The 15,735-nt window shown below is 32.3% G+C and overlaps 1 protein-coding gene across 9 annotated transcripts in view; it reads right to left on the bottom strand.

Moving 5' to 3' along the window:
* Positions 1 to 15,735, bottom strand: part of PCDH15 (protocadherin related 15) — a 1,854,109-nt gene that overhangs the window by 575,790 nt on the left and 1,262,584 nt on the right. For 7 of the 9 annotated variants that reach the window (XM_054243050.2, XM_054243053.2, XM_054243049.2 and 4 more), the window contains 2 exons: positions 10,711 to 10,871; positions 1,214 to 1,369 (listed from right to left, as the gene is read on the bottom strand). In XM_054243050.2, coding sequence (XP_054099025.2) covers positions 1,214 to 1,369; positions 10,711 to 10,871 — 317 coding nt within the window. The remainder of the gene's footprint in view (positions 1 to 1,213; positions 1,370 to 10,710; positions 10,872 to 15,735) is intronic. The other 2 variants (XM_078344009.1, XM_078344010.1) reach the window with 1 other exon arrangement.

The raw sequence follows: 15,735 nt of genomic DNA, 5'->3' as shown, positions 1-15,735 counted from the left end.
CTCACCTATTACTTTATAACAAAATAAAGTTGGTACTCAACCAAAGAAAGCAAATGTAACTCAAAGGGTGTATTTCAAAATAAGATCTCATATATATTTAATTAAAACTAGTTACTTGGAAATCAATTAGCATCTGTTATTACAGTAGAAACTCACTAAACAAAAGCGACTCAAAGAGGTGAAGCATTTACTAACCATTAATTCATCCTGATAAAACAGTTTATATTTTGTTTTTAAGTAATATAATCTACAAAGTCTCAGGTTACGGGTAACAATTTCTTCAAACTTTCACGAACACAAGAATGTTGAAATACCCAAAAATATTTTCGATACTTTCAAAAAGAATGTAGAAGTCAAAGGCCCAAATGATCTGTTTAATTCATAAATTACCATTCTCCTATAAAGCAGGTATGTAAATTTTAAGATTAAAAAATATTGAAATGTAAAGATGGTCTGCAAAACTAGATACCATCATATTAATGCAATTCTTTGTTTCATGGTCTTACATACAATAGATCATATTAGAGGTACTCTAGAAATAGTTTGTAGCTTTATTAACAGAAAATTAATATGGTATCCACAGTTTTCAAAATAAATAAGTAAAAGTTCTTGGCATATGCATTTTAGCAAAAAAAGAAATAAAAGAGCAAAACTCCAAAAAAACAGACACAGCCTAATAAAAGTAATACTACTTTTAAATATTTTTCTAATTTGATCAACATGTTCCTATAAGAATTCATTTGTGATTTATATTTAATTTTTTAGTTATTTCAGAACTTGATTTTAAAATACAGAAAATAACTTAAGAAACTCAAATATTTTCTTCCCGCATTTAATTAATATGACTACCTCAGAAATACAAAGACAACATATTTGTATTATATAAATGACTTAGGATAATAATAATAACTCTTGTTATGCCTAAGTAATCATGTATGTGGATCTAGGCAATAAATTTTCAAAGGTGATGAAAAATAAACTATCTCTGTTTTATTATACATACATTAAATTATTTTTTCCATACTTAAATCAATTCCTAAAATAACATCAGAAGTCACATATTTCTTCTGAGTACTGTTTTTTTTTTAATGTTTTCTTGGTATTTCTAAACAGTTACGTTCATTATTTTAAAGATAATTTATAAACATTTATTGTATATAGTTAGTTACATACATCAACACAAAGGACAGACAGCGCGTAAATAGAAACTGACCTCGTTTACTGTGGCATAGTAGCTTTCATGCTTGAACGTGGGCGAGTTGTCATTCCTGTCTCTCACTACTATTCGCACCTCATGGTAGATAATAGTGCCCACTTTTTTGTTGATGCACTGGACCTGCACCACAATGGAGTGTATGTTCATCGGTGGCTGCAATGTAGAAATTGTATCTTTTAAAATACTAATTAAAAACAAAGCTTTTCATTACTGTCAAAGTACTTATTCATTCAGTACATTTTTCTATTCTTGTTTGTTTTTAAGTTATAATAATCTAGAAGAAAATGATCATTTTAAAGACAAGAGAGGATAATCATTATTAATTTATGGACTGATTTTGTATCTCAGTGTATGGACTTCAGGTAGCGTTATGCTCACAGTCAGGGGATGGCTGATGAATGCAACCACAGAATTAGTGCTTAGAATTGATGGAATGAAATGAAGTTTGTGCCTCCAAAGACTAAAGAAGCAATAATATAAACTTTTAATTTTAAAAAGTGTTAATTAATAAATCCTCAGAGAAGAGACATTATTTATCTATTTATATTTTTGTTAGAATATTTTATGTTCATTGCTGCTCAAATTTAAAATACTGATAAAAGATAAATTTCAAAATCCAACCAACTAAACTTACTAATTCTATTCATTTAAATGTTTATTTTGCTAATTTTCTGTCTCTAAATATGTACCTATTATCGACACATAGGCACGTAGTGAATATTAGCCAATGTTTGTAAGTATAGATTTACTATAGCATCTTGTTGTATAATACTAAGATGTTATTTGACAGCAACACTATACTTCATTGTAAGCCTATAGCATAATGTATCCAAGTCATAATTTACAATGAACGGTTTCAGTCTATTACCTTTGTCATTATAAAAACTACTTCAATATATATTATATATAATCATATGCTCCCTTGTCTAACAATTTTTATAATAAATTCCTTGAAAAGGAAAAGTATCATCAAAGGTAATCTTATTTATTCAAGTCCCATGGCTAAGAGCTTGCAGAGCAGGACTGCAAACCTATATCTATTTGACTCTATAGTCAGAGTATTGAGCACTACAAAATATTTCTTTGTGATTTTTAACCCCTTTTGAGCCTGTACAATTTTATCTCTAAATGTATCATTTTTTACAGTGTCCTATCCTGACCACTTCATCTTAAAAACCTTGTGTCTAGACCTCTCCTTTCAAATTTCTTCCTATTTTTCTTTATTGTATTTGTCATTCAAAATTTGGCTTATTATGTACTTTATATACTTGTTTTGGTTCATCTGCCTTCACTAGACTGGAAGCTTAATAAAAGCTGTGTGTAATTTATTCACGATGGTATCCCTCTTCCCATACTTCCCAGTAATCAGCCCGGTGCTAAGACAGATGACCCAGAGTCAAACTGCTTGGCTTCCAGTTGCATAACCTACTAACTGTATGATCCAGGAAAAAGTACAAAGTATCTCTATGCTTTGTTTGTTCATCTATAAAAATAAGGCTAATGGTTACACCAATGAGAATTGTAAATACTACATGTGATTAGACTGTACTGGGCACATACTAAACACTTTACGAATTAAATACATACTCTATTCATTAAAAAGCTAAATATCCAAAAGAATGAAAAAGTGAAATTTATAATGCGTACCACAATTGTAAATGAGAAAAATGTTATAGAAACTACATCTATACAGAAAGAGATCATTACTTAGTTTCAAGATATTTTTATAGCCAACAAAGAAAGTTGACATGCATTTGTATCTCTTTGAATAATAGTACATAGAAAGAACAAATTGAGTCATCATTAACATATGAAAAGAGGCCTCCAGTGAAATGACACATAGCTCTGTGTTTTCATATCTACTCAATTTTACTTTTAATCACTGACATAAATGAAGACATTAAAATCACGTATAAAATCTGTAAATGTCACAAAGCTCAGAAGAATGTATAATACATTTAATGACAAAAGACATGGTTCAAAGTCATCTTAATAAGTCATAATAGTGGGTTACAAATGGTAAACTTTTATAATAATAAGTATTACCCTATAATTTGTAATTGAAAAAAAGTCAATCACCCAAATGTAATAGATGGCTACAAACATTAATGCAAAAATTGTGCAATTTTGATAGCTAAAAGCTGATTTTACATGCCAGCACTATAAATAGGCTACTGGAACCACTAATGTGCACTGTACATTAATGTCAGATATTAATAATATAGGTAGATTATAACAGGCACCATTTTACAGGTGCGTAGAAGAGAAATTTGAACACTTTTGAGAATGTATGAAATTGGAGGATTTTAAGTTTAACAAGTTATGATTTGCCAAATATCTAAATGGTTGTTATGGAAACATCCATTAGTTTATACATCATAGTTTTAGAGAGTAGGGATAAGAAAAATTGGTGAAAAAATATTTCAAAGATGTATCAAAATATCTCATGCAACTCGAATATATACAACTACTATGAGCACATAAAAGTTTTTAAAAGCAACAGAGCATAGATTCTTATCAGTAGAACAGTATAGTTTATGTTAGAAATACATTTATATCTTCTCATTTCATCTTTCTTCCAATTACTTTTCCTCTGCCATTGTGAGCTAAGATGTTTGTAATGCTTCAAGTTCTTTTTTTCACCTTTATCTTTGTATGAAATAAAAAACAGGAAGAAAAAGTGGCATAGAGCACGGTATTCTATAAAACAAGACCCATCATTGAAAATATGCCAGTCTGAGAATAAAAGACCTTCGAAAACGACTAGCTCTTAGAAGTTTCCTAGAAAGAATTTGAATTAGACGACCTCCATGTTTATTACCAGCTTTCAAGTGTTTGCTTTAATAGAGTTTTAAGGGAGCTCCAGCATATTTTAATTGTAAATTAAAAACAAAATAAATATGCGTACTATTTGCCCTTGGCACATCTCTTGGAAGACAATGTGGTGAATTATGCACTTTTAAAGTTATTTATCTTCCAATTATTGCAGGAGAGACCTATAAAAACATTCTCTCTCAACTTCTAATGCTACATTAAGTGGTACCATGGGGACCAAAAGGTCACAGTTTTTTCCAAGAGAGGATCGAATGCGCTGTGCACTGAGTCCTGCTAAGTACCCATAAATTAGATCTAACCAGGTCACCTGGAACTCTTGTCACTCTCAACTTTAGCTCCCAGTGCAACTGTCAGTAGCATGGCTAGAGCTCAGAGGACAATAAATTATAACCATAATAGACCACGCCAAAGGCAAAAGTTCCCTGTGGCTAATATATAACAATGTAATTTGGTATTGGCATAGATTCTATTCTTCTGTATAAGAAGGTCACACACACACAAAAGTACAGTTCTACTAAGTCGATTAGTGGGAATTTAGGGACTCCAAAATGCTTAAGAATGTGTCAGGAAGATTTTGGGTTATCTTTTATAACTGTTGGCAAAAGTAAGTCATGGTAATTTGATCTTTTCTAATTTTCTTTGTTTCTTCATGAAACAAACAAAAAAAGCTAGGTAGAAATGTGTTCATCTACTTATTTAAAACAATTAACATTCATATATACCTAATTATGCAAGCTATTCTTTCAAATTAAAAATGAGTGCTTAACACAATACCTGCACATTTGTGTATTAACGTACCAGTGTACAGGTTTCGATATGTATATCAGGAATTATATATATATATCAACAAGTAAATGATAGTGGCATTAAAAAGGGGTTTGCAAGTGTGAAGGAAAAGAAATTTCCAACAACACTGTAAAGGTTCTGTAATTCAAAAAAAGAAAAAAAAAACGTTAAATAGGAATTTTTGTTATGAATTTCTCATTTAGGATTCAACATGAAACATGAAGTTTTTATAGGAGATTTGTTGAGATAAGCAGTGCAGATTATAGTATAAATCTTTGATCTAATAATTTCTTTTCTAGAAACCAAATGATTTGGAAGTCTTAATTATTTGGGGGCAGTAAATAAATTTTTGGCAAATCTGTAGGAATTGATTTTGTTTTTCATAAAGTATAGGCAAAGTTTATCCAATCCTCACATGAGTGAAATTTGTTGTTGTATTTCTATGTACTTACTACCTTTATAACATATTCTTCACTATTTCAAAAGTAATGTGGGAGACAGTGAAAAGAAATAAGACGTTGTGTGTGTTATCAATAATTTTTAAATAAAAAAGCAAACATAAAGGCAGTGGCTAGCCAGAGTTGTCAGTATCCTTCACAAATTAAATTTTCACAATGAATATTAGAATACTTACACGAAGACATTGCCTGAACATAAAATATCAATGTTTAAAAATATAATTAGGCATATGTAATGTGTAGATACATTTGAAGATTTTTCAAAGTGAATTCTTAGGGGCATTCAGTCTGTTTAATGATAGGTACTTGTTATATGAAAAGTTTAATGGGGGTAAGGATTAATCTGACATTGTCCTTGGACATTAATAGCAACTTTAAAAAAACTGATATGAGATGAACATAAATAAAGGAAGTCAAAAACACTATTAGATAATATGGATTTTAGAACAAGGAATTGCATACCAGTGTTATTAGAAAATAATTTATACAGAAACAGCATTTAAGATGTATCTTAGCAGTAGATAAAATTTAATTGACAGCACTGGAGAATGGTGATTTCACAATTTATGTTCGAAAGAATATCAGGAAAGGCATGGTAAGAAAATCTTAAATTATGGTTATGGGACAATAATTAGTTCAGTTTTCCTAGATTATAGTTCATATGTTTCTAAATAAAAAGAAATGATAGAAACAGGATGCACCTCAAATCTAGGAAAACTCAAGAGCCAGATAGAAAACAGTTTGCAATGAAAAGCTATCTGTGGACAGAACCTGCTTCAGAGCACTGAATGTAGAATAGGTTCAATCAAGAAAGGTGATAGAGAACAATTAGATTATATGAGTGATGACTAAGAAGTCTCAGACTAAAGGTATACTGATGGATGGAGATGCAAGGTACAACGGGGAGATAAAACTACTAAACTTAGCAGTTAAAGGGATACTGGCCTGGACAGAGGGGTCAAGCTCTTTGTGTAGCTACCAAGTTAGAGTCTGAAAGAAAAGAAGCTAAGGTAATCTGGGGTTGTTACGAACATAATTTCTCTCCTTTCAAAAGCTTTTAAATTTTTTCCCAAGATTTTGAGATAAATATTATTGGACTGTACCTATGTCATACTTTTCTTTGTAATTTTAATTATTGATATTATCATGACCATTACTATCCCATGCTCAATAGCGATGAGAGCATATTGGTCAGGTGAGATAATCATTTGGCATTTCAAAATTTTTATGTGATGTTCCTTTATTACTGAGACTCTTCATATTCCCCCCAAATATTACATTTCAATTGTTTTCTCTTTTGTGGCTTTTAATTTGTAACTTTTTTTTAATTTTTGGGTACAGAATATTTATGTAACTTTAGCAAACCAAAAATAAAAACAAAACAAAAAAAAATGATGATCGTAAGGGGAAATCTCATGAACCAAGTTTTTAAAATTATAAAACAGATCATAGTCACACAATAGCATGTAAATACTTTCTAATTAAATACAAATATTTGAGTGTTGGGTATTTTTATGCTTGATTTTCACCCTTAGAAATTTTTATAAGGATCACATTTATCAGCTTATTTTTAACATTTAATGTTAAAAATGTTTTTGTTTATATTGTTTGCTTTTAATTCTATTGCAGCCATAATTATTCAAATGTCCATATTAAAAGACAGTTAATTGCCTCAATGAGCAAATGTAGAAAACATGAGTTGGAACACTTTCTCTGGAAAATACATTTTTCTCTATCTGCTGCTAAAAAGATTGGTATAATTTGATATGGATCTATCATGGGGCCCTACCCCTTGCTCCCTGGCTATAGATGCAAGACAGTGAGTATTTAGCTATTACTTCTCAGAAATTTTAAAACAAAACAAAATACAGTGAATTTAAGTCATTTTTAATAGCCAATGTATAAAACATTTATGGAGAACTGACATGGCATGAACATAGAAAATACCTAAAGTCAAGTGCAAAACAAGGAAATGGAGTAAAATTACAGATGTATAATGGAATCTGCTCTGCAGAGAGAAGAGTAGAGAATATACACATAGAAAGGTAGAAACTAGAGACCATATGGTTGAAGACCAAGTAGTTTTCCTTTTTCCCTGGTAAACTTACAATTTCCATAAAAGTAAATTATTTTTTATCTCTATGCCATTGATATTATTAATACTCTCTTCTATCAATTGATATCACTTGAAGACGTTCTTGTGTTTTCCTTATAAGCCAAATAACTTTGATTAAAATCAGAATAATCTTAGAAAAGCATCATTACATGACAAAGATTCAGTGAAAAACTTTCTGTAAAAGTTAATTCAAGAGCAATTTACCACAATGAAAAATTAAAGTTAATTATATGAGAGTGATTATAATACAAGCTTTGGCAGTTGTTAGTAGGATCAAACTCAAATTGTTGTTTCTATTTTGTTATTCAGAGCAATCATATACATACACATATATACGCATCTATTAATATATGCGTATATATGTATATATACGTATATATTAACATATATACATATATAAATACATATATGTATACACATATACGTGTGTGTGTGTGTGTGTGTGTGTGTGTATATATATATATATATATATATATATATTTTGTTGTTGTTGTTGAGACATGAGTCACACCCTGTCACCTAGGCTGGAGTGCAGTGGTGTGATCTCGGTTCACTGCAGCCTCCACCTGGGATCAAGTGATTCTCCTGCTTCAGCTTCTAGATAGTTGGGATTACAGGGTGACCACCACAATGCCTGGCTAATTTTTAGATTTTTAGTGGAAACAGGTTTTCATCATGTTGGCCAAACTCATCTTGAACTCCTGACCTCAAGTAATCCACTGGCCTTGGCTTCCCAAAGTGCTGGGATTATAGGCATGTGCCATCACACCCAGCCCATATTTTTATTATGATTCATTGTATTTGTAAAAGAACAACCAAAAACTTTGGGCAACAACCAAAAGAATTACATTTCAGGTAAATGGCCTACATTTTAAAAGAAACTAAAAATATTTTGGTATTTATAATAATATAGTTATTTAACAATAATGTATATTTTATCAATATGTAGCTTTTGGGAAACAACATTTTATATTAAATAAAATTTAAGACAAGGTAGTTAAATGTCTATATTTACATATACTTATATCACAGTATTAATTTATTTTACATTAACACTGGAGAGCATATTTACAAATATAATCTATATAAAAAGTGTGCACTCACATTTTTTCCAAATAAATTCTCTACCATATTTTTGTAGAAATTATTGTTAACTAGGATCATAGAGAAGCATACAGAAAAAAATCTTATTCTATATCAATGTAAATAATGTTAAAATAATTAAGTGAAACATACAACAGCTCTCCAAGTAGACTAAAATATTTTCAAGCATTTACATTCTTATTTCATTTCAGAAATTACAATTATTTAGTAATATTGGTGTGGAAGCATACAGTTGCAGTATATCTGGAGGACCATTTAGTAAAATGGATATAATGCCCTATCCCAGTAATATAATGAAGGTAAATTAATTTCTCTCTATAAAGAAACCAAACAATTGTACAAAGATGTGTGTACAAAAATTTTCACTACAGCATTTTTGTAATTATTAAAAACTGCAAGCAAACTTGACATCCAAGATAAGAGATTCATTTTTTAAAAATCTGATTTTCATCCAATAAACTCTGAAGTTGATACAAATTTTATAAATACATATTTGTTTGCATTATAATTTTAGATGTATTATAAATTTCATGGAAAAATAGGCTGAAAGCATAATGAACAGTATAATCCAATTTAAATTAATAAGTATTATAAATATACATGCCAACACACATAAAGGCATGAAATGAAATGTAGCAGGATAAATATTAAATGTTATTTTCCCTAACTGATAAAATTACCTTCATATATATGCTTCTTAATTTCTGATTTGTTTATCATAAGCATATATTATTTTACAATTAAATGAGGCTGTAATTTCCAGTGATGATTAGATTTGGATTAAAAGCCTAAATTTATCTCACTAATTTTCTAGCAGTAATGGTCTATATGTCACATAAAGCAGATGGGCACTGGGTTAAGGATATTCAGAATAAAAGACTTTATGCTTTGATGAATGAACCCCTAAAAGCACTGTGGCAACAGGAAAACATAATTCACGAGAATTCAAAAAATTCATGGGTAATCAAGTACATAGTAAACTGTACTACAGTAAGAGGCAAATTGAGATTTATTAAAGACTGCAAATTTTAGACATGAAATAGTATAAAGTATCAACCACTCCATAACCTGTTGTAAAGTGGATCATAAACCCTGAGCAATGATGTGACATGATTCAGATTCACCAAGCTGAGTGTCTGACATTTGGATTTCATAAACTGAGAACTTGCGGGTAAGCATGTTTAGAGTTATTCTGAGTTTTTCCAGGTCCAGCACAATTACTGGTTACAATCCACTACCCCTTTCCCCTCTGCACTCAAGAAAGACTGAGGTGCAAACAAGTGAGCACAAAGTTTCTGTAGAGAGCTACTTAAGCCAATTACAGTTGTTTTTTTTTTTAAGTTTTCCAGAAATGAAACATACAACAACTTTTTGTAATTTAGCAATTTATTTTAATGTAATGTCTCACTCTGCTGCCCAGGCTGGAGTGCATTGCTGTGATCATCGTTCATTGCAGCCTCCATCCCCCAACCCCAAGCTCTGGGGATCCTCCCACCACAGTCTGCAGGTTAGTGGGACTTCAGGCGTGTGTTACCATGGCTGGCTAGTTTTTAAATTTTTTGTTAAGACACAGTCTTGCTCTTTGCCCCACTGGGCCTCCCAAAGTGCTGGAATTACAGCTATGAGCCACCGCTGTGCCAAGCCCATATAGATATTTTTAGTGACAAAATATTTATGCTAGCTGAGAACTACTTGATTGGCATATTACCATGAAACTTTTGTTCACTCTTTTTTTATTTTTCTGCAACTATGTAAGACATTTTCACAGTGCCACCCTTCAACCAATGCTTACTATTTGTAAATCCAGGCTCCTGTGAGTGCACCCACCAAACTATGTCTTCAAGCCAAGAGCTGAGTGATAAACGTTACTATCATTGGAGAGAAATGGGTTACAGCCATGCTTGTCCTACTTTGCCAAGGATACCACCTCTTTTTTCTAAGTACTCTAATTCTTGTTCAGAAATCTGACAAGCTTCCAGGATATTAAAGGGGAAGTATCATGGTTCTCTAGGACACAGACATTCCCTTCCTTTCTCATTCTTCCTTCAATGAGTTAAAAAAGGAACTGTTGTTGATATATTCAGGAAATAAACCCAAATTATATAAGGAAAATTCAATATTATATAAACACACACGTAGACATTTAAATTATAATAAAGCTATATCACAGGAGTAAAGAAAAAAAAATCACTAACATCTCTATCCAGAACTCTGCCAGTGCTGTTCAGGAAGAGCATTTGCTTAACAGGATCCATCAACACCCAGTAATCCACATTGTCCTTTAAAGAAAGTTCTATGGTGGGGTCTGGTCCTCCAGCAGTCCCTTTGATCAGCATGTTGTCCACCAGAATTGTACCTGCAAACCAAAGAAAGTTATTTGAAAACATACTCTACTCATATGAATTCTTTAGCAAAGACCATGCTCTTAAACCGCGGCTGGCTCACTATCAGTTCTAAATTAGAAAATACTCAATTGTATATCTAGCATAAGACAGAAAATAGTATTTGCCAAAAAGCCAAAATATCTGCATTATTTATAAATATTTTTGGATAAATAAAGCTAGAAGGAAGAGGTTCAAACACAGTGAGTTCCATCATCCATTTTCTACTTCCTTCTAACAACATGAATCTGTTTCCCCCATCTATCATTTTTCACAGAAGTTATCATTGAATTTTATCCTGAACAAAAGGAAATGCCTGTAATAACAGAGTCTGATGCCTCAATTCATTCTGTAAGACCTCTGACATGAAAAAGAAGATATTTTGAAACTAAAAAAGGAAGAAGAAAGAAGAAAGTTTTTAAAAAGTGGCTAAGTCTCCATGGTGAGAACTGCTTCATTTTCTTTTATCTTAGAGCAAATACATAAAACATAAATCTTGATATGAAAGACAAAACTAGTGTGCAGAAATGCAATAGAAGCCATTCTTCTTTAAGACATGTCTGGGCTACTCCATTAGAACAATGCACTATGCCAATGTAACATTTCAGTACTTGCTTTCTTATTTTTTTCAGCAAGCTGAATTGTAGACAGTTTTTGAATAAGAGCTAAAAAGATAATACTTCTAACACTTTCTACTAAAGATCCCACGGATTTTACATGTTCCAGGCAAACAGCACTGATGCAACTGGAATCCCATTTATCCCTCACACAGCAATGATATTTTTGCCAAACAATAACATTCCATGGCTTAGAGCAATCATTTTCAACTGATCCATTTTATGAAACTTACAGATATTTAGAAGAGATGTGGCTATGCAAATGTAAATGTAGCCTCCAAAAAACACTAGAATAAATGGCAAATATCAAGAGAACCCATTGCTTTAGGATAGCACACAAGAATATATAGAGAATGAATATAAATCTGGCTTGAAAAATATAATGAAAAATGTATGCATTGCATTACTTAAGGCATGAAATTGGCCTAAATGTTATGACATTGCATAATTTTTAAAAAGTGGAAGGCTCTTTAAAATATTTTCTCAGTAATTTAATAAGAACTATAATTACCTATAATATTTATTTATCATAATATTACCATCTGTCTAAACAATGTTGGAAAGAATGATGAATCTTTTATAACAAGCCCCAATAGTGTTTAAACACAAATGTTGTCTCACATATACATACTTTTCTAAATGGCAGGATTTTTTTCTACTTTTTCCACATACTAGGATATAATTATATGAATAATGCATGGAATGAGTATTTTTATTTTTGACTGAAGTAGTAAATAGATAACCTACATACAATACACTCCAAAGTATAGATCAGATATTGATAACATTTTATTGCCTACAAATATGTTTAAGAATATATATATATATATATATATATATATATATATATATGTATTCAAGGCCCCAGTACATACTAATTTATAAATACTTCACAAAACTGACTATAAAAAGATTTTGGATTTATACTTTAATATAAAATTGAGAAACTGAAAAAGAATTCATTTTCTGATTAACAAAAAACATATACAATAGGCCAGTCAACTAACATTAATACCTTGACTCAATAGTGTTTAAGAGTAGCTACTGCAAATCTTCTGAGTGTGTGTGTGTGTGTGTGTGTGTAGTATATTCCAAGCAGATAGGCTAAGGGAAGGAGCCATTGAAGTCTCTTTACAAAACAGTTTACAATCAGATCAAGTTTTAACAGCAGCTATTATTAAGTGGTGAAACAAAAACACTCTCTGGATTTATTATTTCATTTCATGATTTGTAGAATTTTCATGGAAACGATCTTAATGGGTTTTCTGGTTTCAGCTCACCTCTGTGTTCATCAATGACTGAAACTCAACAATAAGTCTTTCTGCTGTTGGTGTGTTGAAAAAGAGAGTTTGGTTTGCTTGCCTGCTTTCCTCTTTAGAATTGTCCATTTGTATTGCCAAAAAGAAAAAAAAAGGTAGCCTCTAAATTTTCATATGCCATCTTGCTTTAAGTCAAAAGTTCAGGGGAGAGAGAAAAGAGAGCCTATCTTAGGCAGACATGATATAAGGAGCAACATACATATTTAAAAAAAATAACCTAAGTTTTCACTCTGAATTATCTGAACAACTGTGCCCATACCACTTTTCTCAGAAAAATACGCAACACTCATGCTGATGTTAGCACTGAGCCAGAAACTCCTGTCTCTCTGTACCCAGCCGTGGAGACTGTATCTTACTACACATCCTAAGATTTCGAGATCTGAACAACTAGTGTTCTAGACAATATTGGCAAATAGTTAACTAGAATACTCTAGGTATATTGGGATACTGTGCTTCCTTACCTCCTTTGTTACTTTGCAAGCTTCCCTTTTTGCCAATAAACATTTTGTTTAACATGTTTCCTGTGACATTTAAATGTATTCCCTTCCTTGACTTCATTTTAAATACAACAATACACATAAGTTAAAAATAAAAAGATGGGAGGCATGATACAACATCAAGTAAGAAAGCTGGATGGTTCTGTTAATGTCAGCTAGAACAAGCAATGTTTAGTAGTGGTTAAGAGACATATTTAACAATAATAAAGGGATCAGCAGGTGTAATCCTGAATAGACCTGCTTTCCAGAATTGGTAGTATCCAAGATGGGATTCCCCTTACATGAAAATTTCCTTTCATTGTAATAAAAATGGTAGCAATCCCAAAAAAGGAATTACATTTAGTTTGATACTCATATAAAAGAAGTTAAGAGAGCTGACCCTGGAATGGATAGGCTTAGAATTCAATCAATAATCTACCACTTACCTGCTATGTGAAAATGGATAGATTACTTAACCTCATTTGCCCTCAATTTTTCTCTTCTATAAAACCAGTACTATCATAGAAAAGGCATTACTACTATAATACTATATGTATGTTCCTGAAAAAGACTTGTACTCTTGTATTTAGAACACGAATAAAAATCAAAACAATCACAATCATGATACAAAATATTAGCACAGTTAAATATTTATTGATATTTTCAACACATTTCTCAGCCAGTCAGTCTTTTACAGCTTTGGGATTTGTGCACCTTCCTTCAAAAAATAGGTAATGAGGGCCATTTACCTCTAGAGACAGTAGGCAAGGACTTCATGAACAAAACACCAAAAGCATTGGCAACAAAAGCCAAAATAGACAAATGGGACCTAATGAAACTCCACAGCTTCTGCACAGCAAAAGAAACAGTCACTAGAGTGAATCGGCAACCAACAGAATGGGAAAAAATTTTTGCAGTTTACCCATCTGACAAAGGGCTGATATCCAGAATTTACAAAGAACTCAAACAGATTTACAAGAAAAAAACAAACAAGCCCATTCAAAAGTGGGCAAAGGATATGAACAGACACTTTACGAAAGAAGACATACATGAGGCCAACAATCATATGAAAAATGCTCATCGTCACTGGTCATCAGCGAGATGCAAATCAAAACCACATTGAGATACCATCTCACGCTAGTTAGAATGGCGATCATTAAAAAATCTGGAGACAACAGATGCTGGAGAGGATGTGGAGAAAAAGGAACACTTTTACACTGTTGGTGGCAGTGTAAATTAGTTCAACCATTGTGGAAGACAGTGTGGCGATTCCTCAAGGCCTTAGAAATAGAAATTCCATTTGACCCAGCAATCCCATTACTGGGTATATATCCAAAAGACTATAAATCGTTCTACTATAAGGACACATGTACACGAATGTTCATTGCAGCACTGTTTACAATAGCAAAGACCTGGAATCAACCCAAATGCCCATTGATAATAGACTGGATTGGAAAAATGTGGCACATATACACCATGGAATATTATGCAGCAATCAGAAATGATGAGTTTGTGTCGTTTGTAGGGACATGGATGAATCTGGAGAACATCATCCTCAGCAAACTGACACAAGAACAGAAAATGAAACACCGCATATTCTCACTCATAGGCGGGTGATGAAAAATGAGAACACATGGACACAGAAAGGGGAGTACTAAACACTGGGGTCTATTGGGGGGAAAGGGGGAGGGCCAGTGGGAGAGGGAGGTGGGGACGGATAGCCTGGGGAGAAATGCCAAATGTGGGTGAAGGGGAGAAGCAAAGCAAAGCACACTGCCATGTGCGTACCTACGCAACTGTCTTGCACACTCTGATCATGTACCCCAAAACCTAAAATCTAATAAAAAATTTAAAAAAAATGAAACACTTTGGCCAGGAGTGGTGGCTCACACCTGTAATCCCAGCACTTTGGGAGGCAGAGGCAGGCAGATCACGAGGTCAGGAGATGGAGACAATCCTGGCTATTATGATGAAACCCCATCTCTACTAAAAATTATAAAAAAAAAAATAGCCATTCATGGTGGCATATGCCTGTAGCCCCAGCTACTCTGGAGGCTGAGGCAGGAGAATCACTTGAACCCGGGTGGTGGAGATTGCAGTGAGCCAAGATCGTGCCACTGCACTACAGCCTGGGCAACAGAGTGACACTCTGTCTTAAAAAAAGAAAAAAAACGTCAGCCTTTATTTCGCCTCTTTATTTACCTATTAATTCAGATAAATAACGTTGCCACTTCTTTTTATGCACTTCCTGGTTCTCTAGACAGATTAGTATTTTATAAACGACAGGAGTTCCTGTAACTGCTAATATAGACTTATACCAAATACAGGTTCTTCAATAGATTTTTCATTTTCTCTTAAGATCTTCTTACATTGCTAATACTTTTAATTGTGAAAAGAAGCTTAACCAGACTGTAAGACTGTATCAAA

The sequence above is a fragment of the Callithrix jacchus genome, chromosome 12 (genome assembly GCF_049354715.1).
Source record: "Callithrix jacchus isolate 240 chromosome 12, calJac240_pri, whole genome shotgun sequence".
In the NCBI taxonomy this organism is placed as follows: Eukaryota; Metazoa; Chordata; class Mammalia; order Primates; family Cebidae; genus Callithrix; species Callithrix jacchus.
The sequence above is the reverse complement of the archived record's forward strand: the minus strand, read 5'-3'. Positions and strand labels throughout refer to the sequence as shown.